At 47.6% G+C, this 24,905-nt stretch overlaps 1 protein-coding gene across 30 annotated transcripts in view; it reads right to left on the bottom strand.

Annotated features, from left to right (window-relative positions):
- LOC146772278 (uncharacterized) overlaps positions 1-24,905 on the bottom strand; it is a 219,400-nt gene that overhangs the window by 140,855 nt on the left and 53,640 nt on the right. For 25 of the 30 annotated variants that reach the window (XM_085636720.1, XM_085636724.1, XM_085636723.1 and 22 more), the window contains one exon: positions 19,731-19,853. The exons of the other annotated variants lie outside the window; for them this stretch is intronic. In XM_085636720.1, coding sequence (XP_085492846.1) covers positions 19,731-19,853 — 123 coding nt within the window. The remainder of the gene's footprint in view (positions 1-19,730; positions 19,854-24,905) is intronic. 30 annotated transcript variants of the gene reach the window in all.

The following is a 24,905-nucleotide window of genomic DNA, read 5'->3' as shown; positions in this document are numbered from 1 at the left end:
CCTCTGGGTAAGGAGAGGGTAGCTCCTCTACCACGTCCCATGCTGTGGTCAGCATCGAGGACGGTGACGTCGAGAGCAGGTAGGACACCGAAGGCTCTCCGTCGCCCCAAGAAAAAGCCCACGTCAAGGAGGGCTTGACGTCGAGGGCTTGACGTCGAGGGCTTGACGTCGAGGGCGTCGATGCATGACGTCGACGCCTGACGCCGACGTCGATGCTATGACGTCGACGCTTGACGTCGACGCTTGATGTCGACGCTTGACGTCGACGCTTGATGTCGACGCTTGACGTCGACGCTTGACGTCGACGTCGGCGATGCTTGACGTCGACGTCGGCGATGCTTGACGTCGACTTCGGCGATGCTTGACGTCGACGGCGATGCTTGACGTCGACGGCGATGCTTGACGTCGACGGCGATGCTTGACGTCGACGGCGATGCTTGACGTCGACGCCGATGCTTGACGTCGACGTCGACGGCGATGCTTGACGGCGATGCTTGACGTCGACGGCGATGCTTGACGTCGACGGCGATGCTTGACGTCGACGCCGATGCTTGACGGCGATGCTTGACGTCGATGCGACGCTTGGCGTCGATGCTTGACGTCGAGGCGCAGTGATGCTTGACGTCGAGGCGATGCTTGACGTCGAGGCGATGCTTGACGTCGAGGCGCAGTGATGCTCGGCGTCGAGGCGCAGTGAAGTGAGGGTCGACACCGCTGTGGTGGTGACGTCGCAGTGATGGTGATGTCATGGGGAGGTCCCGTTCTGGACCTCGCTCCGTAGGGAGCCTATCATCATAGGCGGGGACTTCGTTTTCCCGGCAACGTCGACTCTCGACGCTGAGCTGGGGTTGGACGCAGAGGAACCCTTCGGAGTCGGGGGCTACTTATACGTGGTCCGCTCAGAAGCGAGGGACTTTGGTCCCTTCGCTTAGTTGGGAGTGTCTGCGTACCGGCTCACCATCTAGGTCGCCTCCTGCTCCGCCCCCACGGGTGATACCACGGGGATGCCGCAGAATTCTCTCCGGCTCATCTCCCATTCTCCGAGGGGCCTGTGGCTCCTCAGCCGGCATCGGTCCCATGGACTTCGCTGTCTTCCATATGATCCCGTCGTCACCGTTATGGAAGGTCTCGGGTCAGGCATGCCAGGGATGCATCTTACGTGAGTAGGGAGAGGGGCTCTCCTGCTCTTACGAATTTCCCCCTTAGCGGGTTGTTCACTGGTGTGTGGTTCTTGACTTCCAGTACAGGAAATTTCGTATGCGGTCACCGGCCAGTGGATTCTGGCTTCGGAGCCGCCTGTATAGTTGACATCAGTGATGCGTAAGACTCTACAGATGAAACCTCTTGCTGGGCCGTTGTGCTAAATCCCTGTGTGAGGTCCTTCCCCAGAGGGTGGATCTCCTGCCCAGAGACAGGGATAGTCTAGAGGGCATGATGGGATATCTTCTTCGGCTCTGCAGCAGATATTTCGCTTCAGGCGAAACCTGGGCGTCGCCATGGTTTTGTTCTACGGCGACATACTTCTCTTTGTCTGACATCTCTGAAGCCTGCGGCACAGCAGGGTGTTTCTAATCTCCCGCTCTCTGCCACAACTCTTGTGCTCCCATGCGGATAGCGAGGTGGCCCGCATGAAGGCCGAGGCAGAGGCTTTGAAGGCTGTAGGTGGGGAGGGGCATGGAGAACGGCTTAAGGCCGCCTGCCCTCTCCAGCGGCGTTATGCCTCCCAGATTTTGTTTCTGCGGTCTCGGGCCGCCATTGAATCATTCAGGTGCTGAATGTCATGCGACTCTTCCTGTTCTCCTCCAGCCCCTCCAACTCAATCGCGCTAGATGCGCGAGTTGTAGAAGGAGGCCACCACCCTCTTCCAGTAAAGGAAGATAGGATCGGCTCCTCGGGGACGGAATGGAATGGGATGGTACTCGCTGTTCCTTCTAGTGTGCAAAGGAGACATGACCGAGTTTGGACCCGTGTTTGGCGGGCGACAAGCCGACTCGTGGGGTCAAAGAGTAATAAATTCCGGTGGAGGTCCCTGCATTAGATTTCCCCTCAACGTCATCAGGGAGACGTACTATGCGCATTAGATCTGGAGGCCACAGATTCTCACGTACCCCTGGCGGGGAAATTATCGCGAGTTCATGCTTTTCACAGTGGGCAACGACCATTATCTTTGCGTTGTGCCTCCTTTCGGCCTGAAGCCAACACCTCGGAATGTTCCATACGCAAGGACGTAGTGGCTGCGCATATGAGAGTAACAGTGTCTTTGTCTATCCGTTTCTGGACGACTGGTTGATCAAGGCAGCTACTTTCAGGTAGCGCGCCTGCATTTCACTCGGACTTTCTCTCTCTTACTTCGTTTGGGCCGCCGCACCAACCTCACGAGGTCTGTCTTGGCTCAACAACTGTGTGTCCTTCGGAGGGGAGACACTCTTCGATCCTTCGGAAGGCTCGAGTTCTCATAATCATGCCCTCCCCTACGGTGGGGCCGGTCTCGCCTCTGACGATTGGTTGATCAAGGCAAACTCCTTCTCGGAAGCACAAGCGCACTTCCAGAAGACGTGCGTTCTCTTGAACAAGCTGGGGTTGCACATCGACGTGTCCAAGTCTGTCCCGACGCCGGTCCAGGGCATACAGTACGTGGGGGCCTCCATCTCTACGCTGTCAGTAAGCGTGTCTCCTTCGGAGGAGGGACGAGTGTCACTCCTTCGGAAGACTCGGGCCCCTATGACCGCTCCATCGACAACAGTGAGGAAGGTGTCTTCGCTGCTGGGATCGATGGCGTCATGTATCTTCCTCACACATGGCTGCACATGAGGCCACTGCTGGAGGGCTTGGAGGATCGGTGGGATCAGAGGACAGGTTTCTTGGGACGACAAGATACGGCTGTCGCTACATGCTCTTCAGTCTCTGAAGTGGTGGTGTTCGGTGGAAAACCTCCTCAGGGGGTTCCCTGCCACAAGGTCATTCCCACGAAAGGTGTCGTGACGGATGCGTCTCTCCAAGGCTGGGGAGCGCATTCCGGGGACTAGCAGATTCAGGGAACGTGGTCCCCGTTGGAGTCGACGTACCACATCAATTTCCTGGGACTCAGAGCTGTCTTCCTGGCACTGAAGGCCTTCCTGCCGTCTTTCCAGACCAACTCGCTGCTGATACGGACGGACAATACAACCACTATGTATTACCTCAACAAGCGGGGGGGGTTCGAGATCGCGTACTCTGTCGCAGGAGGCGCAGGCGATCTGGCACTGGCTTCTGGCCCGAGGGCTGACGATTACGGCCACGCATCTGCCAGGGGTGCGGAATGCTCAGGCGGAAGCACTGAGCAGGCTGCTTCAGGAAAACCACGAATGGGTCATAAACGACGAAGTACTAGGAGAAGTCTTCGCAAGGTGGGGGACTCCAGACGTAGATCTGTTCGCCACCGCCGAAACCAGCAAATGCCGAGACTTCGCATCCAGGTACTACCAGCGGGGGACGCTGGGGAATGCGCTATGGATCGATTGGTCGAACTGCTTTCTGTACGCTTTTCCACCCATTCCCCCGATTCCGGCGGTGCTCATCAAGCTGTCCCAGTCCAGGGCGCGGATGATCCTGATCGCCCCGGAGTGGCCCAGGCAGTGGTGGTTCATGGACCTTCTTCACCGGTCTCTCCTTCCTCACATGCGGTTGCCGTGCAGGCCGGACCTTCTCACGAAGTTCGGGGGGCGGATGGTGCACCCCAACCTCTCGTCTTTGAGTTTGGCGGCATGGCTCCTGAAATAGTGCAATATGGCCATCTGAAGCTACCAGACGATTGTATGGACATTCTGAAGGAGTCTAAGCGACCTTCCACTAGGACATCCTATGCTTACAAGTGGAAGAGGTTCTGTATCTGGTGTAAGTCCAAGAACTTTGATCCGACAACATGTAAGGAAGATGTCATCCTTCCATACCTTTTACATCTGGCGCAGTCTGGCCTTAATTTCCATTCCATTAAGGTTCATCTGACTGCTTTGACTGCTTACAGGAAATGCCCTTCACAGACTTCCTTCTTTCAGATCCCTGTGGTCAAGGATTTTTTGGAAGGTTGAAGAAAGTGTTTCCTCCTGTCAGACTTCCCTCGCCTTCCTGGGACTTGAATGTGGTGCTGTCCAGACTGATGAAGGAGCCTTTTGAACCCATTCACAAGGCTTCATTGCAGCACCTATCCTGGAAGGCGGCGTTCCTAGTGGCCATTACATCGGCCCGTAGGGTGAGTGAACTTCAGGCATTATGTTGTCAAGAACCTTATACTGTATTTCATGCTGCTAAGGTTGTGATGCGTACTCACCCTAAATTTCTTTCTAAGGTTATCTCTGATTTTCATGTCAACCAGACCATAACTTTACCTACGTTCTTTCAGAATCCCTCTTCGCCAGCGGAAAGGTCTCTCCATTCCCTGGATGTTCGGAGGGTGTTGAAATTTTATCTGGATAAGACCAAGGATATTCGTAGGTCTGACCAATTGTTTGTTAATTATGGCTCAGTCAGGACTGGTCTTGCGACCTCTAAGCAGTCCATTTCTCGGTGGATTGTGTCCTGCATACAATTGTGTTATCAAAAGGCTAATAAGACCTTAGGGGGTAAACCTAAGGCTCATTCCACCAGGGGCAAAGCTGCCACGACGGCTTTGCTGCGAAATGTTCCGATTGCGGAAATCTGCAAGGCGGCCACTTGGAAGTCGGTCCATACCTTTGCTGCGCATTACTGTCTGGACACGGATGCCAGGGCAGATGCTCAGGTTGGGCAGGCTTCGCTGCGGAATTTGTTCGCCCAGTGGTGGTAGTGTCTTGTGTGTTCTCCACCGCTTTTGTGTGGGGATGGGCTTGCCATTCTATTCACTAGATTATGACTATACACAGAGATCCCCTACTACAGAAGGAGTAGTTTCTTTTCTGTAACTCCAGTTCTGTAGTAGGGGTATCTCTGTGATAGTCATAAGCGCCCGCCCTCCTCCCCGGTGGAGAGATAATTCTTCATGTGAGGAATGCTACAGGTCTGGCGTGCTACGCCTTCAAAAAGAACTGAAGGTAGAAGGGACCTGCTGTGCATTCTGGGATACTGGGAAGGTTCTGGAAATCTGGAAAGTTTTCTTAAAGGCACAGTATCCTGTTCTCAGCCACATAATGGCAGCCTATGGGGCTTGTCTGTCCATTCCTTCCTCTCTATCATTCCAGAGGCTTTTGCTGGTAGAGGCAGGGTTTTTTCCTGTGTGGAGAAAAGCTGGACAGGCAGTGCTGTTTGTGGATGTTGGAGGAATTCTAGTTGAAGTACTGGACAGTGTAGCCTGTGGGTATAGGCTGCATTATCTGTCTTTAAATTAAATTCTCTCTTAAAGGTGGATGCAGGTTTGCATGATTTGACACCTTAAGAGATTATTTTTATTGCTCCGGGGTCCGCGCACATGGGCGGGACTATTCACTAGATTATGACTATACACAGAGATCCCCTACTACAGAACAGTACAATATTGTGAGGCCAGGGCAACCCCTTTGCTGCGGCGTAAGACACCGCAGGCGCCAACACGTTTGGGAGTGGGCATTAACGAGTGTGCTGGAGGATTGCACCCTCATTGAAACTAAGCTCGCGGGCATAACCGGGGCCCCTCCCATGCCCAAACACCAATGATCCTACAGCGCTTAGGGGGGATGCAGCACCGCATGTAGAAGTGCATAGCTACTTTTGAAGACTCTGCCGGGCAGTGAGACGTCAGGACATCCGCGTGGAACATCCTGCAGTGTGCTGTTCAGGTGGAAAAGACTATCGCCAATATTGAACTAGAGCCACAGCCCAACACAGAGATGGGGAAAACAGATCCCAAACAGTCAAAATTGTAATTAGACAACAGACGACAAACAGACTCTGGGACTGAAGGCGAAGGAATTAACCAACCCACAGTAGACTCTGAGGATCGAGGTGAGGACCTATGCGCGCTTCGTCTGGAAATGAGGTCCAGCCTTAAGACCATAAGACACCCAACTTGACGTGCTTACCTCACAACTGGACCAGGTCAAGAAACAGGTTGACACGCATGAAACTAGTCTGGACCAATTAAAGAATCACTCCTCGGATGCCCTTGATTTTTAGGTGGAGGCCAAAGAACTGTTGTTGCAAATGGACAAAGTCTTGACACTGATCAGAGCCAAAAATGACGATTTAGAAGCCAGGTCCAGGCGTAATAATGTGCGCATAATGGGAATTCCTGAGACAACGGCCATTGCTAAAATGGAAAACCATTAATATAAATGGGGTGACCTGAAAAAGTCAAAAGGACCTGGGTATCAATTAGTACAGAAAACAAGTGGTCCTAGACCATATTCTTACATAATACAATCAATGATAGTAATCTTTCTTATTCATAACATGTTTGAATCCTGAAAAAAAAGAGAGAAGACACAAAGCCAAATACATTCAAAAAATGAGACAGTACCCTCTTTTTTGTAATTATGCCGAGGTAATATTTAATTCAATTCAAAACATCCAATTAATTCAAAAAGAAGGAGTTTACTCCCAGGTAAGGTGAAGATGGTGAAGGATTGGTGCTCGTGTGAAAAGGAAAGAGTCAAAGTAATTGAGAATACAATGATTTCACTGTCTAAGAACATCCACTAAGGCCCAAGTCCTTAGGATTGATAGGCCTGCCCCTAATGTCATTCAGAAGCTTAGTTATTCTTATTTTCAGTCCGATTACAGTGATACTTCATGCGTAATCATGGTTGGGGGATGGGGGTACATAGAGTACAGGCCAATTGGGGGGGGGGGGGGGGGGGGGGGGGGGAAATGCGACGTTTCGACCCAGACGCAAAAGAAATGAGTGGTCTCCTCCGCTACGGGTCTTCCTCAGGACAGGGATAGGGGAACCTAAGTTCAAGGATGTGGCGCCCCCGGCGGTAAGGTGGGCAACCCGTCAATGGTGTGCTGCAGATCACAATTCCGAAGTCAAATGCAATTGGTCGTAATGAAAACGTCCACAAAGTAGGGAGTAAATCCCCAGATAGCCGCTTGCATCTAGCGGCGAGAGACTCTCAAGAGTAACGATAAATTGTTATGAAAATCCACCATTTGTGTGAATCATGCCTTCCATGAATCAAGGCACGTCCGTAACTGCTCCGTCGCATTTAGCTGCACGACGGAGCGGTTACGGACGTGCCTTGATTCATGGAAGGCATGATTCACATGAATGATAGTAGGAAAACTTGACTAGTCCATGCGTACCTAAATAGGCATCACATAGATATATGCATGATTCAGGAGACCCATCTAAACAGTTTGCCACATGCAAAACGACACCACAAGCACTGGGGACACACCTCCTCCATCTATTCTAACTATGCAAGAGGCGTAGCAATACTGATTCGACAAGGGCTATGCTGGAATATGTTAGAATCGCAATTAGACCCTGACGCCAGATAAGTGATACTCTATGGTCTGCTGGGAGAAGTGAAAATGATGCTGTTTGCAGTCTATGGTCCAAACACAGACTGCCCTGAATTCTTCAGTAATGTATGGGCAAAAGTACAACAGTGGGGTGCGACACGATAATATGGGGAAGGGATTTTAATCGTGTGTTGACCGACACACTAGACAGGAAGGGTGCATCTCGCAGCATACCCCCTAAGACTCTAACTGAGCGGATGCAGGACGGAGGGTTGACAGACATTTGGAGGACGAAACACCCAAAGTTTATGGAGGGAACGTGTGTGTCGGCGTATCATAGGACATGGTCCCGGTTAGACTTCTGGCTGGTGTCGCGTGATATCGCTACCTGGATATCTGATAGCACGCATCTCCCCAGGACGCTGTCGGACCGCGCCCCTTGCCTGTTAAAATGTACGATCCCTGACTCCCCACCACACATGGTTAGCTGGAGACTGGCCCACTCCACTTTTAGAGAAGAGACACGTAAGGACATTGAAGAATATTTTTAAACAAATGCTGGATCTGTGTCCACATACACAACACTTTGGGAGGCATTTAAGGTGGTAGTAAGGGAAAGGGTATATCACACCATGCAGGGGTGCTCAAGGCCATCAGCGGCACACTGGCCTCTTTAGAAACTTGTATAAGGGATCTAGAGACCAACTATTACAACGCAGCAGACCCTACCACTTTGCCTACTATTAGGGAGCTCGTCACTGAGTTTGAAGAAGAGGATCAACGTGAGGTAAAATTTATGTGAAAATACTCACAAGCTAGGTGGCGGGGAGGGTGACAGGCCTGGAAAAACACCAGCAAATATGCTGCGGACTCCAAACACAGTTACGTATATCCCCAAAATTATAGGTGACGACTTGTCAGTAATAAGAGGCCCTCGGATGGTTCTAGAAGAATTCACAAAGTACGACACCAAATTATCCACTGCCACGCATCGAACTGTGCCAGAGGAGCTCCAACCCTTTCTTGAGTCTATAGAGCTACTTTGGCTGGGTAGAGCACATAGGGAATATCTGGTTGAGCTCTTCAGTTCCAATGACATACTGCAGGTGATCGGCAGCCTGCCTGCAGACAAAGCCTCTGGGTCAGACGGGTAATGCCTACGCGGATTTACTTGCGCCTCATCTGCAGGCGGTATTCCAGGAAGCTCAAGATACTGGCAACCTCCCCCCTTCAATGCGTGAGGCGATAATTTTGATGCTGCTGAAACCCAGGAAACCTAACCAGGAGATGGATTCTAATAGGCCACTCTCTCTAATCAATATCGATGCCAAAATCTATGCTAAGTTGCTGGTCAATAGGTTGCAGGCCCTACTTCCCTTGATCGTGAGACCCGATCCGTCCGTGTTTATTCCCGGCAGATCCACACCTTTTTCACAGTACTACTTTAGCTGAATCCTGAAGCCAAGGCGCTTGTGGCGTTTCTGGACGCTATTTGTTCACCATATTGGGGAGGATAGGATTCAGTCCAAATTTCATAGCACCAATAAGACTATTGTACACAAAACCCTCGGCGAGACTGCGTATGAACGGCATAATCTCAAACCCCTTTTCCATCTCTAGTGGGACACGACAAAGGTGCCCCGCTCTTATTCACTATAGCAATGGAACTGATCGCGGCCAGGATCCACCAACACCACGCAGCAGAGGGTTGAGGTTCAGCACCAGGGGGCTATTAATCTCGTTATATGCCGACGATATGATGTTGTATATTAATAACTCAGAGGTCAAACTCCCGCCACTACTCCGGGAACTCACAAAATTTGGCAGCCTCTCAGGCATATTTATAAATTGGTCCAATTCTACCATGTTTACTCTCACACTGGCAACTAAGTCCTTTGACCAGGAATACCCGCGGAAATGGGCGGATGGCCCAGTCAAGTATTTGGGCATCTGGTTGAGCGGGGATGAGCAAGAGATATGGAGCTTGAATTTCGGCCTGGCTATCTCCTGGCTAGAAGGGAAAATAAAGGTGTGGGCTAGACTGCCGATCTCTCTTGCCGGTAGAATAACCATCGTGAAAATGGTCGTGTTGACCACATTTTTTTATTTATCAATATACCACTTCCACTAACCCAAGCATTTTTTAAGACCCTTCGCTCTTTCATGATTTCCCTGTTCTGGACGGAGAAAAAAGCATGCATAACCTGGGAGGCACTTACTCTTCCGAGTAGGGTGAGCTAGGAGCTCCGGAAATACCACTATATGCATATTGTGCACAAGCACAGTATTTGCATTTCTGGGTGCACCCCGTCCCATTTCAGCCACATGTGGCTGTCGAGGCAGACATAGCAGCCCCTGTTCCCCTTCAGGTAGCCATCTATACAAAATACAGTAGGCCCAGGGACGGGATGGATACAGTTAAAAATTCTGTGGTGGGCCTGGGACAGGTTACGCATCTGAGCTGGCCTGGAGACATTATAAGCCTCATCTGCCCCTCTAACTCATAATCCACAGCTCCCAGCCTTGGCTGACGATGGAAACGTGGCATTGGCTAAATCAATGGTGCTCGAAACATTCGTGGACCTGTACCCCATAAACACGTTCTGTACTCCACCTGAATCCATTGCCGAGGGTTCAAAGGAATTTTCAGCGCCATTTCTCTATTTTAAAATTAGAGCTACTTGAAGGCAAATACATGCCACCTTTCCCAAACCCCCTGATCAATTACCAGTACTCGAGAAGTTGATAAGCACAGCAGGTTCCCGTCGGCGAATAACGAGGATGTACTGCTCTATGCAAACCACATCACCCTTGTTCATACCCAAAGCCCAGCGGGACTGGAATGAAGAGCTTGACTGTCAGGTGATGGACGACAAATGGGTCTTCTGCTGCGGCCAACTCCAGCTACTATCACCCAATTATAAATTGAGATTAATACACTTCAAATACCTGCACAGGTTCTATTGAACCTCACCCCAACTATACCGCATGGGGTTGAGACCAGATAAGAGGTGATGGAATTGTGGACATGCCCCTGCCACCTTTTTACATATGTCCTGGCACTGCCCACTCATTGCCTCCTTCTGGACTGCCATTTTCAGTAAGATTTATGACACATTGGATGTGCCCAGCAAGCCACAACCGATCATTGGGCTTTTAGGTTATGTAAAAGACACTAAGGCCGAGCACCGTAAATTACACGCATTGCTACTATTGATGGCTAAACGCAGTGTGTCCATACACTGGGGGAACAAAAGATCACCTGCGGTAACGGCTTGGATTCATGACGTCACTTTCAGTCATACTCAACTGTTGATTTACTGGGAGCTGATGCCTGCAGCCTCCAGGCCAAAAGATATATGGTGGCCATTCTTAGACTGGCTAAAAACACTGCAGGAAGTTGATCCAACCAATCTCGTCCAAGCTACAGCTGGCACTACACAGGCACTAGAAGCACATGTAGTGGAGTACTCATATAAGATCAACTCTCTTACATGGCTGATGACACTTGGCATATGCAGACTGAACATGGCAGGGTCGGGGGGAGTGACAGTTGGGAATTTTGATGTGCTGTGTTCTCTGCGAAGCCCGGCCTACTGTCTATTGTATCCAACGCGGTGATATGCATTAACCCTCCTGTCCGTTTTAAACAGGGTTCTCTTTGTTACGTTTTTTTGTTTGATCACTCACTCATTTGGAACAATGCTGCCTTTTCGATATTCAGAGTTGATAAAGCAAGCTGAAAGTGTATTGTTGAAAATGTCAATAAACGAATTTAAAAGAAAAAAAAAGCTGCAGATCATCTTACCAATGGAGGTGGACCTCAGAGGAAAAAAATAATTCATCAAGCCAAATGACTACACTCTAGAATTTATACAACTTAACACCAACTTCATCTGACGCAGTTACCTGGCAATACCTTGCATGTATAATGAGTACACATCTTGATCAAAAAATAAATTGATCCAAACTCGAATAAACTGTGCTTTGTTTTTAGCAGGGATGAAAAGAAGACCTTAAAACCACTAAGGAACAACACTGGCACATCTAGCGAGATACCGTAAACAGACATCCAACATAACTATGTGCTCTATCACGAATAAAAGACAACAAAAAAAGACAAAAAAGAAATTCATTAAACAACAAGCATTTACAATGCAATGGTCTCGGCATTGTTAAAGTTAGAGCTATTGGCATTGCTCATGACATTATTTTTTTTATGTTTTTGTTTTTAAAACATTTAAAGAAACGGCATTGTTATTTACAATGTCAATAGCTTAATCTCTCTCAAATGCGAGACCTATTGCATTTGCACCCACACACAGAGCCACACACACAAAGCCATACACACAGAGCCACCCACACTGGAGCGGGAGACTACCGATTTCGGGGTTTCAGCAGCCAGGGCTTGGTATTGTGTAATGTGCTAATTCTTCCAGCAATAGTCAGTGGCGATGCAGGGGCTCTAAAAGGGGTGAAAAACCAACAAAGCCCCATTAACAAGAGAATGGTCTTTTAAAGACCTGTGAAGTACTCGGGGGTGGCTCTGTGTGTGCCCGGGGTGCCACACACGGTGGGGGGAGGGGGTTGGTGTATGCACTGCCAGCAACCTTCCAGGCCAGTGCACAACACTTGCATCACCCTCTCTCTGCCTGCCATTGCGCTCCATGCTTCTGAAAGGTAAGAAATAAATGTGCATTTGCGTTTCAAATGTCCAGTCCTGCAGCAGCACACTTCCAAAGCCCATACATGACAGTAACCCGATTCAAGGCCCCATTCTCCCGATTTTTTTTAAAATCTCCCACTTTGCTCTTCTGAAATGTTGGCATGTATGCTGTATGTAGGGACAAATGCCATTTACACTGTGTAGTTCTACTCCCAAGAACGTCCTTAGAAGCAGAGTAACAGTCCCATGTTCGTGGGTTAGCGGCCAGGATGTGAGGACCTCTCGTGAGTAGTGCGGACACAGCACAGGTACAAAAGGGCTCGGAATCGCCGTGCTGCCCATGCCGGGCGGCGCTGAGCTGTTGCCCCTACTGGGGGGTGGCTGGCGGCATCGGGCGGTGTGGAGCGGAGGAAAAAGCTTAAGCTTAAAAAAAAGTGGGGAGGAGGGGGGTCGCCGGTGGCGGTCGGATCGGAACCTGTCACCGCTGCCGCCGTTACCGCCGCTGCTGCCCCCGCAGGCCTACGTGCGCCCGAGTGAAGTCCCTCTCTCCTTCAGCCTGACTGCAGCACACTTCTAAAGCCGAGACTTCAAAAGGGCACGGTGGCCCCTTCTTTGCAGGCGCGTTACAGCCCCCCCCCCTCTCCCCTAGTTTGTTTTTCACCCCTCCGTGGGAGTCCAGGGAGTGGGTCGGTTTGTTGGTTTCGGTTTGCTATGAAAGAAACGTTTCGGTTCTTGTCTTAGCTGTCGCTCGGACAATATGTTATCACTTAACAGACAAAATTAAACTTTGACAGATCGCTCAAAAACATGATGATTCGCAGAATGCTCTAAAAAAAACAATGAAGCGTGAAGGAGGAAGGACGGAAGACCTGCCAGGGGTTTTCCGTTAACCGAGAGTTTCACAGCATGAAAAACACAGAATGGAAACTGGCAGTCACTGCAAATGCGCTGCGTGGACACTGCGCGCGCACTGTGCGCGTACTGCACAGACGCTTCACATACTCTGCACAGACAGACATTGCATGACCCTGTACAGGTATTACTTTTTAAAGACACTGCCCAGAGACTGCACAAAGGAAACACCGAACCCGTGCTGCCCTCGCACTGCCAAATGCTACACTGCTGAGCCACGCGCTATCATAAAACACTTTGCAGGCCCTGCACGACCACACACAACGGGCACTGTACAGCGGAGCCACCACAAAACAATTTTACTGACTCGGATGACAAAAAAACGTCATACCGAAGACCACAAAACCAATATATTGTTCAATGCCTTTCTCATTTATTGAGTGGCAGTCCTTCCTCTCTTGTGTATTAGAGACACCGTGTATTCTCCTGTACATTCCTGTACATTCCCTACCTCGTCATCGTCCTCATCAAGCTCGTCCTCGGGAGGCAGCGCTGCCAGTGGGCTTGGAGTCTCCATTTTAGCGACGGCTGGTGGAAAGGCAGCTTCCATTCAAGATCCTCGGGTTGCGTGCAGCTCCGGGTCAAGGGAAGTACGTCAGTCGTTGAGGGAATCGCCATGAACACAGCCGCCTTTCCCCGAGGTCAAGCAGAAATGCATCGGAGAAACGCAGCGGCATTTTCGGATTCGGGGGCGTGTTTTTCTTTCTCTCCTCTTGCCATTGGCTGGAATGTTTACATTCCAGAGGAGAGAAAGAAAGTAAAAAACACGCCCCGAATCCGAAAAAGACAGGGCTTAAATGGACAGACGCCCCTCTCCTCCATTGGCTGGCCTCCGTTTAGGAAACCAGCCAATGGAGAAGAGGGGCGGGTTCAAGTCCTATACCTAAAAACATTAAATCTCGCGAGCGAGACTGCGCAAGCGCAGCCTTCGCTAGCCGAGACCTAAAAAGCAAGAAGCAGTAGTAGTGCCATTTCTGCTGCAGCCATTTTTTTTTCTTTAGGAGTCCTAGAACAGGCCACTTAACATGGAAGGATGACTACATGAAAAACAAGACTTTCCTTGGGGTGCTGATAATGCTATCAAAGCTGCCTTTCCCTCGTTCTACCGTCATACACAGAGGTAAAAATAAAGAATTAACCTGTGAGGTAAAAAAAAGAGACCAATGTCTGGCGGATTTGTACAAAGTAAAACCAGAAAACCTGCATTAATTGCAGCTTCCGTGCTTAACAAAACTGTGTGATCTTTGGCAAATAATGTGCTTTACCGAGATTCTTTTTCTTCCGTATTGCATATGAAAGCACCTTCATATATGTGCATGTTTAGACTACAAGCTGCACAAAACCTATGGCTGCTCTTTGTTTAAGAATCTGGGCCACACTCAGCCATGTGCCTGGTAGTTCAATAATGGCACTGTCGCCAGGATGGGGGCGAGGGCACAATGGTTCTATGTTCATGTTTAAAAATGATCACTTTGAATAATTACTTCTCAGTACAGTGCTACAATGTGAAGTTTGCTGATGGGAGCTTTCCTCGTTTCCCCGACTTCCAGTGGCTGTAGAGCAAAGAAGCGAGGCAGGCACCCAATGCCAGCAACAAGATCCCATCTATGAAAGAGGAGGGGGTGAGGGGGCTGAGACAAAACAACAGCTAAGATATCACAGTGGAGGAGTAGGGATGCAGGCCTTGAAGCACTCCTTTCACTTGTGATCAAACTGCATCAGCCGCCGGCAGCGAAAAGAAGTACAGGAGTAATATTCAGTAGATTGACCAGGACCACACAATGCGCAGCAGTTTTTTTTAAGGCACCTAATTCTGAAGTCAGCCACGCACCTATTAGACCCGCCTCCTACACTAGAGCGTCTGCTGTGGGATTTGCCTCTGCGCAGGAATGGGTGCACCGTGGCACTGAACCCACCCTACTAAGCACAGACCCTCCTGTTCTTCCCCATTCTCAAAACGTGCAGAGCAGCCCCTCTTTCGTTTATTAGAATTTCAAAGAATCAAACTTCTGGTATTAACTCTTGAAGTAACCCAATATATAGTCTACTGGAAAATGTATATAGCGCTTTATATCGCCTTAGGAGATAAGAGGCGCTCTAATTCACATCAGTTACGCCTGCCCTTTTCGGTGTGCGTGGTTGTAAAAACAAGTGAATGGTTGTGGAGCTACAAAGGCGTGGGTTGCAATTGTGCCTGCAGGGTGAAGTAAAGTATGATGCAGATAAGCACATGTTACGCTATGATGGTGAATGCATGGAGTCCTGACTTCCCCCTCCACTGGTAAACGGGTTGTCTTAGAGTCTGTGTGACATCTCCAGCTTACAATCAAAATAATCATAATGTTCAGTGTTACATGTTATCAGAATTTAGCGTGTTTATTTTATCGACCTTAGAAGGCTAAAGGGTAAGACAGCCCTGCAAGGAGACAAGACTATGACTGACGGGTTAGGTAGATAGGAGAAGCACTCACCCTCATAGGTAGACTGACGGGTTAGGTAGACAGGAGAAGCACTCACCCTCATAGGTAGACTGACGGGTTAGGTAGATAGGAGAAGCACTCCCCCTCATAGGTAGACTGACGGGTTAGGTAGACAGGAGAAGCACTCACCCTCATAGGTAGACTGACGGGTTAGGTAGATAGGAGAAGCACTCACCCTCATAGGTAGACTGACGGGTTAGGTAGACAGGAGAAGCACTCACCCTCATAGGTAGACTGACGGGTTAGGTAGATAGGAGAAGCACTCCCCCTCATAGGTAACGGAGATGTCTCATTAGTATTGTAACAGAGTCCAATTATTAGCTTAGACTCAAGGTGCTGTAAAAATTGATGCTTTTAAAAAAGGAAACCACTCAAAATCTATGATTATTGGTCTGTGTGACACATATTCGAAAGGGATATTAATCTGGGTCACAATTGATAAACTTCTTGATTTGGTGATTTCCTTAAGTCAATAGGATTATTATTATTTTTTCCTTTTATGCTGTTCCCAATTTTATGTGCTGTGTTGTCTACTACTGTATAGGTCTCTCTTATCTTTGACTAAGATTAGACTGTCTATTGTATATTGATATGATGACATTGTCTTTGTTTCATTACTAACTATTTGACTCTGTACATCTTTTGTATCTGTATATTATTTTATACATTGTCTAATAAATTTGTCTGATTTATTTCTTCTTATTGGTTTTTATGCTTGTGCTGTCCATCCTCATCCCCTTGGTGTGAAAGGTGTGTTGGTCTGAATGTTTTGGTGATAAGGAGGCTTTTTCTTGACTAAGGTCACAATCCAACATTGCTCCTTTCCTGTCCTTGGGGGTAGGGGTGGGGATATGAGACTGAGCCGATAATTTTCTGCAGTGAGGACATTAGTCCCCAGAGCTACCTTGCGGGCCGCACTGGCCTAGTGTCGCCTTGTCCTGTTATAGAGGTGACTGCGTATGTCACGCGCCTCGAGGCATCTACGGCTGCCTGTGAGCACTAACTTAGGTGATTGGTAGTCATCAGCCGGAGGGCGCATGGGCAGTAGGCTACATCGAGAGTCACATGCCCTGGACACAGAGCCTTAAAGCGCGGAAGGTCAGGGTTCTCAGTAAACAAGTCACACAAAGACCGGCCCAGGGAAAGCGCCTTGAGGCGCAAACTATAGGAGGGAAGGGCAGAAGTCTGGTTTGTAGCGCCTTATACCGATATTTATCCAGAATTTGCAAGACAGAGACAGAGAGAGAGGAAGGAGAGAGATGCAGAGAGTCTGAAAGCGTCTCAGAACAGTGACAGGTAAGGAGGGAGTGTTTTGTCCTCACCCTACAGGGAGGTGAAAGTGCCTGTGAATAGTGACAACTGCCAGCAAGGTGAAAGTGCACAAAATCACACAAAGCAACATTTCAATAGATGTGAATGTGTCTTTCAACAGTGACTGTTGAAATGGCTCTGCGGAGGTGCAGACCGTGAAATGGGCGAAGCAATGGCTGATTAAAGTGACCGTGTCCCGTGGTTGGGGAGAGTAAAGCGGGTGGGACTACCGACAACGATTGGTTAAGTGAAATATCTATGGGCAGTAAGTGATGAATGTTTAAGGTATGGTTAAGGCGTTATGGTTGGTAGGCAAACCCCATAAATTACGCAGCATCGCTTAATTACCCACCGTGCGCAGCAATGTTACCGCAAGTGCAGTGGCGTAGGCCACTGTGCAAGTGGTCAGTACTAACACTAACTGCCAGAACATGAGTAGGTGCTGCTCACACCAGTGGTGTTTTCGTGCGGTTGTTTACTGGGAAGTGCATCCATGCACCGCAATTGGAGGCGGGCTGCGTGAAGCGTGCGATGGTTAACCAATCGCACAGTAATAAGGTACTGCTCTCTCCCATGACTTTTACTGAATAACGGCTGCGCATGCTCAGGAACATGAGACTTTAGGGTGACCAGACGTACTGGATTTCCCCGGACGAGCCCGGTTTTTGGAGAAGTGTCCCGGAGTCCTGAAGCTTTCCCAAAAATTCAAAACATTTCCCAGTTTTTGTGTAATGCCTGGATGAAGCAAAGAAATATTCCGCTTTTTGTTTTGTTTAGTGCCTGTATTGAGCATACCATTGTAGCCCATGTTGCAGAAGGATACGTTATGTTGTGACATCACTTCGGTGAGCGTTGTACCGTGAAGGGAAATCTATCAAAGAGAGACTTTTCTCTCTGGATTTCCCTTCTCTTTCTTCAACAACGAGCCACCAGTGTGACCCTGCTCTGCACTTTAAAGGGAGTGAGCCTTGAATGTGTGCGGCATCAACAAGTCCCTACTGCGCAAACTCCAGACCATACAGAAAACCGCTGCAAAGCTCGTCCTTGGCATCCCCCAGCAAGAACACATCAGCCAACACCTACGAAGGCTCCACTGGCTCCCCGTGGAGAAAAGAATCACCTTCAAAATCCTCACCCACACCTACAAATGCCTACCCAACAACGGACCCAAATCCCTCAACAACAGAATCAACTTCCACGTACCCAAAAGAAACCTCCGATCTTCCAACCTCGCACTTGCCGAAATCCCGTGCATCCACAGAGCCAGAGCAGGTGGAAGATCCTTCTCCCACATTGCAACAAAGACCTGGAACGAGCTACCGGCAGACATCAGACACCACCCCTCCCTGAACACCTTCAGGATGACTCTCGACCTGGCTCTTCGGCTAAACAGAACGGCGGACCCCCCCCCTCACACCCCTTGAAACCCTCGCGGGTGAGTAGCGAGCTTACAATTCCCCTGATTGATTGATTGTGTGCGAGTGTGTAATATATATAGATATATATATATATATATATATATGAACACAAAGTTTGTAGCTGTTCCCAAGCCTCTGGTTCGGCGGGCTCACGGCTGGGGTAGCCACCCCCAAAATTCTCACACGTACAGTCCGGCGCAATCCTTCCCAAGTAGATCAAAGGAATCACACAGGAGCCGTGGCCTCTATTTCAGTGCAGATTTATTGCAGACACAAACGTCCTACGCGTTTCGGAGTGGAACACTCCTTCGTCACGGGCGAAGGAGTGTTCCACTCCGAAACGCGTAGGACGTTTGTGTCTGCAATAAATCTGCACTGTGTGAGGATATATATATATATATATACACACACACACACACATATATACATACACACACTTACAAGTCTACTGTATTACTGTATATAGGCACATATTTACAAGGGTATGCAAAAATCGGGACTGGCCAAATATAGAAGTAAGACTAAAGGCTTTAGTCCTACTTCTATTTCTAGACTGTCCCGGTTTTTGGTCCTCAAAATCTGGTCACCCTATGCTACTAACCAAAATACCAATTCGCCATCAGCCAGTCTTGACACTCTTTTTAGTATGACAAACGTCTGCGCCCCACTTAGTTTTAATTGTTATGATGTGGACAGTTTTTCAATGTAATAAAGCATCGTCGTGTGTAGCACTTTGCTGTTTTCAAACCAGTGCCCCAGGAGCATTTCAACAAGCCTAATCCCCATCAAAAAGAAGCCCAACTGACGGTGGACATCAAAAAGTGCAATAAGGTTCAAACAAATACAGGCAAGGGGAGGGAGGCACCACACAGGATGCAGCAGTAACAAAACTGTGGCATTTCAGATGAGGTGGGAGGGCTTAATTAGAATTAAATGTCAACAGCTATGGTGCCAAAGCTGAACACAGACAAACAGTAACAGAGCAGGAACGCCCCCCCCCAAAAAAAAATACTGCCCCAAAAAACATATGAAGAACCATAAGGTTATGAGACAGTACTTAGTGCCTGCTGCGTGGGAGGAACGGAAGGAAAAAGGAGGGACAAAGAGACAGTACTCGCCACTAGCGAGCAAGGATTTTTAATGGACACAGAAAAAAGCAAATCAAAAGTAGGGGGTGGCTTTAAGCTCACAAGAGAAGTTACAACAGGTCTCAAATGCTCGACCTAAAAAGGAGGATGGACAACGGGAAGCGCACACTAATTCACAAAATATATACTCTGGAAATGATATTTGCAGTCTAGGGACACTTTGAGGAGCCATTGATAAGAAAACCACATCTATTTTTTACTTTTATTTACTTAAGGGGTTTGTAATATAGTAAAACCTGAATCATCTCAATGCAGGGGTCATTCATATTACTGAGGCAGTTTGAAGTAAATCATTCCACTACAGGGCATTTACTCATCTGAAATTCTACACCAGTTTAAGGGCATCAGCTCAGTTCATGCTACCACAGTGACAAGTGATCTTGGCAAAGGAACACATCATTACCTGGCTCTGGGATTCCTAGAATAGTCATCTTTGCCAAACTCTCCTCAGTCACTTCATAACTTCCCACCATTTCTTGCATTATCGTCTCATACATCACATGCGCTAGTCCCGCTTTTGCCATTCCTACAAAGGAAATGGAATATTAAAATAGAATTTAATTTTTAAAGATTTCAGAAAAATCAGTGATAACGAAACATTTCTAATTTCTTCCACATACAGTTCACAGACTGCAAAATGTTGCACTGAAACAGACTCACACAGCCCCCGACAACCTCAAATACAGGACACCACATACCCTAAGAAAGCAGCAAATAAACCTCAAAAAGCCTCAAACTCACCCCACATAACTGCTAACATAGGCTACTTGTGCCCGACTAGTAGGTCTCCATCTACTTGTAAGCAGCTCTCCTGTGTGCAGCCCAGCCTACTAAATTAGACCATTCTGCTTGGTTGAAATAATGTACATATGTCAATATTGTGTATTCAAAGCAAACGTGTATTTTCAGAACACATAAGCTGATGTTCTGAGAAAAATAGCAAGATTTCCAAAATATATTTAAAGCTGATTTTGAGTGATAAATCATGTGGCGAGACTTATTACTACTATTGTTAGTTTTGCGCTAGGAGAATTTCAGCGGTGGCTGTTAAGTATTACCGATGTGGAGGCAGTCCAATTTGACAAAGCCTTTTTTACATTACAGCTGGGAACCCTGTCAGAGGCACTAAGGTGATCGTTGCTAGTAATCCTATGTATGGAGGCAACCAATGTCATCTTGTCTGGTGGGTTCACTACGACAACACTCGTAATATTAGTAGCTCGCAATGATTTCACAGAACATATGTATCTCTTATTACACAAGAGGTTGGAGACCACTGCTCTAACACATCCTAATGTAGTCTTCAACACCTCATCATCTAGCTTTCAATGCCCTCTAACACAGCCTCGAGGTAACCACAGCGCCTCTAACAGACATCTTCCGAGCCTTCAACACAGGGCTTGCAATACCTCATACAGATCCTCAGATAGCTTCCTCCCGACATGGATATAGCCTCCACCAACCTCTTGTGTCTCTTCAATAGGCATTTACAAGTTTCCATCTTCTCCCATGGTTCCCAACAGACTGTGCCTAAACAGCCTTGTTCAAATGATTTTCACCCTCTCCATGCAAATGACACTAAAACATCCCAAAAGTAACCTCATCTAGTCACTAAAAACATTTTACTCAGCCCCTTCAACAGGAGGTTACCCAGTCTCCCTTACAGACATTTACCCAGTCTCCTCCAACAAGTATTGACCCAGCTTGATCCCCTGACAGGCATTTACCCAGCCATTTTGCTGACTAGCATTTACCCAGCCAACTCCCCTGACAAACATTTACCCAGTTCCCTCCCCCGACAGGCATTTACTCTGCCTCTACTGGACAGACATTTACCCAGGTCAGGTATTAAACTAGCTCCTAAAGACATTTACTCAGTCCCTAAATTATATTTATCCACCCCAACTGACACTTATCCATTCCCAAGTAACATTTACATGCACCCAACAATTATATAGCACCTTTCCTCCAAACATGCTCCCTTTCATCAGCCCAACATACTTTTACATGGCTCCCAAAGCAACCCAGAAGACGCTCACTTAGCCTTAAGCAGAACCTCTGATAGACCTGTGCCAATATCAGTGGAACGCGCGGAGCATTACCAGAAAATCAAAACTTACACCAAACAACATTGGTGCAATGCTTATTTTACATTCTTAGCTAAAATTATTTTTGTTAGGTCTGTCGCAGCCAACCACGTCTTAAATGCTTGCAGAGGGAGCTTTACATCAGCCCTCTTCGGTGAACGCCCTTCAGCCATAGCGTTAAGAATTTGTCAGCTGCATTACAGATCAGCTCAGAAGAGTAGTACAGTCCCACCACTATGCTTCCATCGATATGCAATATAGGCAGGTGTAGGAAAGTGGCTCTGTATATACTGTTCCCAAATAGGTACAGTGTGCACAGAGTCCACAGTCCCCAGAGGTTTGGCAGAGGCTAAAGTTAGATATAACCTTACTTTCCAAAGTGGTAGCTTGGTCAAGCAGTAAGGCAGTATCAGAGGACAGTGTAAAGCATTTGTTGTGCACATTCAGTCAGCAAATGGTCTCAAACACGCAAGAACTGAACTCTAGGCCAATGGTTTATATATTAAAATATATGGTTGTTTTATTTTAGAACCAACAATAGGTATCAAAATATACTTTCTCAGAATGAGATGCTTTAGTTAAATACTTTGCGAAAGACTATTGACTTGGAATGCAATAGTTACAGTTTGTTGCAATAGGCAACACAATTTCAAACACAATAATACATTGAGCTCAATGGGAATTTTAAGTTATATGCAATTGATTACTCTCAGGATTACTTTTCTAACTCCAGGACTGGATCCTAGATTCAGCCCTGGGACAGTTCTCGGAAACAAGTGAGTAAATACTTTTTAGTTACTGTTGTGATTTGTAAGCAACATTTTGCTATTTTAAAAGTTGACAGAAACATTTTCTGATCAAGATGCCAATGTTATTCTATGGAAGGAAATTCACTTAGTAGGTAAGTGGGGTTATGGTTACTTTTTCTAGGTCAGTGTTGGATCCTGGATCCAGCACTAGTGTACCACCTGTAAGCAGTTGAGAAACTGCGTTTAAGTTATACAGGCGATTTTAAAGTAATATTTATAAGTTTACAAAATCGACACTTAAAAGAAATTTCACAGAAAAAACAGTCAATGGTTTCCTATGGAAGAAAATTCGAGTTACGGGTAAAGTATGTTCAAGTTACTTTTGTAATCCAGTGCTGGGCTCCTAGGCTCAGTACTGGGACATCTATCTAAGACAGGTAAGTAATTACGTTTTCACAGTTGGTAAGATTTTTAGGTCTCGCTGAGCCAGCGCATGCGCTGCACCGAGACATTTAGTAGTGTGCTTTTAAAAGTGCTACCCCAGGCTTCTACTGGCCTATCACTTGTGGTCACGAGCGCGTGCACGCACGCAGTCGCCAGCTTTCAGCACCCGAGGCGCCATCTGGAGTGTGATTACGTTCACTTTTGCCGATTCACTTCCCTATCAGGCGCCATCTGTCTTTCCTTTATGGATTTCCTATGCCGCTTGTTTGGGACTTTCATTTTGGTGAGTGAGCCTGCAGTCATCAGCCTTATTTAAGGGTCTGTGATTCTCTAGGACCTGTGTGCCAACACAGGAGAACTTGGCATATTCAGCATTTCATTGTGTTGCAGTACATTTCATAGAGGAATGAACTGGTGGCAAGAGGGCATTTACCTGCGTGATTTTAAAGTGTATGCTATCTTTCGTGCAGCAAGTAAAATTGTACCGACAGTGCGTATAGGAGGCAAAACACTCGAAGGGCAAGGATATTGTTTCTTTGCATGTATGCCACCACTGTGATTATCTTTATATGGGTGTTTTTAACCCCACCCCATGCTAAACGATTGGAGGTCAGCTGTTTTAACATTATCAGGGACTGTTTGTGAAGCGTGGTGCCAAGGGAGGTGTTTGTGTGCCGGCCAAGTGTAATGCTTTGGCGGGGAAGACTGAAATAATGTACTATGGGAACACGACTATGTGTTGCAGCATTTGATTTCATACAGCCAAGGGATGTTGCGAGGCTGCCATGTGCGATTACCGCCAATTAGAGTGTGAGGACTAAGTGCGGCGTTCCAGTAGACTTGCAAGCCTGAAGTGAGAGAGTCCTGCGCCATTTGAACGGGCCTGCGAGGCTTCCATGTGCCGCATTTCCCCCAAGAATTTATGGTGCGCGTGACGGATGCCTGTTGCCGTATTGGTGGAGCGATTCAAGCCCCTGCGAAGTGCGGCATTTTAGAAGAGACGAGAGGCTGCCGTGCTCTCCGTCCAAGGATTCAAGCCGACTTTGTGACGTCACAGTCGTAAAACTTTAAAGAGTGTGGCTGGTGTCATGGCAACGTGACAAAGATTACATATTTAATATGTGGGAAAGGAAGGCCGGAACATGTACTCCTCTAGTGTGCTCTAGCAAGACTTTTATTATGATGCAGAGCATCCGGTGCACTGATGGTGATGCGTTATCACCAGGAAGTGCGTGTATGTTGCCACTCATTTTAAGGATGAGCGGCACTACCGGAGGCATCGGGTTAATTTCAAGAAGCATTAAAGTCACATGAGAGCACAGCTAAGTTCATTTTCTGCAGCGTGGGGTTCTTGCCTGTCTCCTGAAAGGAACTGGTGTGATATCACTCACCAGTTGACATTGTATTACCTGCTATGTTTAGGTTTTATGCCATGTTGGGTTGCTGCCATTCTCCTGTTCAAATTTAAGAGATGGCTACCATTTGTTATAGTTTAAAAGAAATTGTTAGTAGGGAGTTTTTATATAGTGGTGGCAAGTTGTGCAATGCTATGCGGAGGTTACTGATAATGTCTGTTGCCGTGAGGAATTTGTAGTTTTTTAATTTGCGTATGGTTGGGGGGGGGGGGGGGGGGGGGGGGGTCTGTCTGTCTGTGTCTCTGGTCCTGCGTTGTTTACTGTTGTAGCGAGAAGGTACCTTAGATTGGGATGAGTGGTTATAAGTTTAAGTAGTGTCCTGTCGATTTAGGGACTAGCGAGTGTTCAAATATACCCTTTGCCTACTGCCCGAGTTCTTGAGGGAGGGGTGCAAGAGACATTTTCTTAGCTTATGTAGTGCCCAATGTAAGGATGAGCGGGGGGTGTAGTTTCCCTCTGCCACCTGTTGTATAGTTGAAAGAGACCCTTTTATTTGTTCACAAGATGCCCTACGTTGAGATGCGTGTGGGTTGAGAAATACCCGTTGCTGACTTCTTGGACTAGGGTTGAAAGATGCCCATTATGTATGTTTAAGGGGGGAAATGTGTTATATCCTGTATTTGATTTAATGCATTCTCTCCCTGATTGCCATGATACCTGCTGCTCCGCCTCTGTGTGTGATGTCATAGTATGTTTATGTGTACCTGAGGGATCAATTGGAGAGAGCTGGCAGAGCAGCAGGAGGCGACTCCTGGTGGGGCATTGATATGGCAGTTACTCTCCGTTATAGGTTACAGATGTCATGTATTATCTCCTAATAAATGTAATCATAAACCAACATGACCTACCTACAGAGGAACATCTTTGATTGTAACAGCCATAG

Source organism: Triturus cristatus, chromosome 12 (assembly GCF_964204655.1).
Source record: "Triturus cristatus chromosome 12, aTriCri1.1, whole genome shotgun sequence".
Classification (NCBI taxonomy): Eukaryota; Metazoa; Chordata; class Amphibia; order Caudata; family Salamandridae; genus Triturus; species Triturus cristatus.
This window is presented reverse-complemented; position numbering and strand designations above follow the sequence as displayed.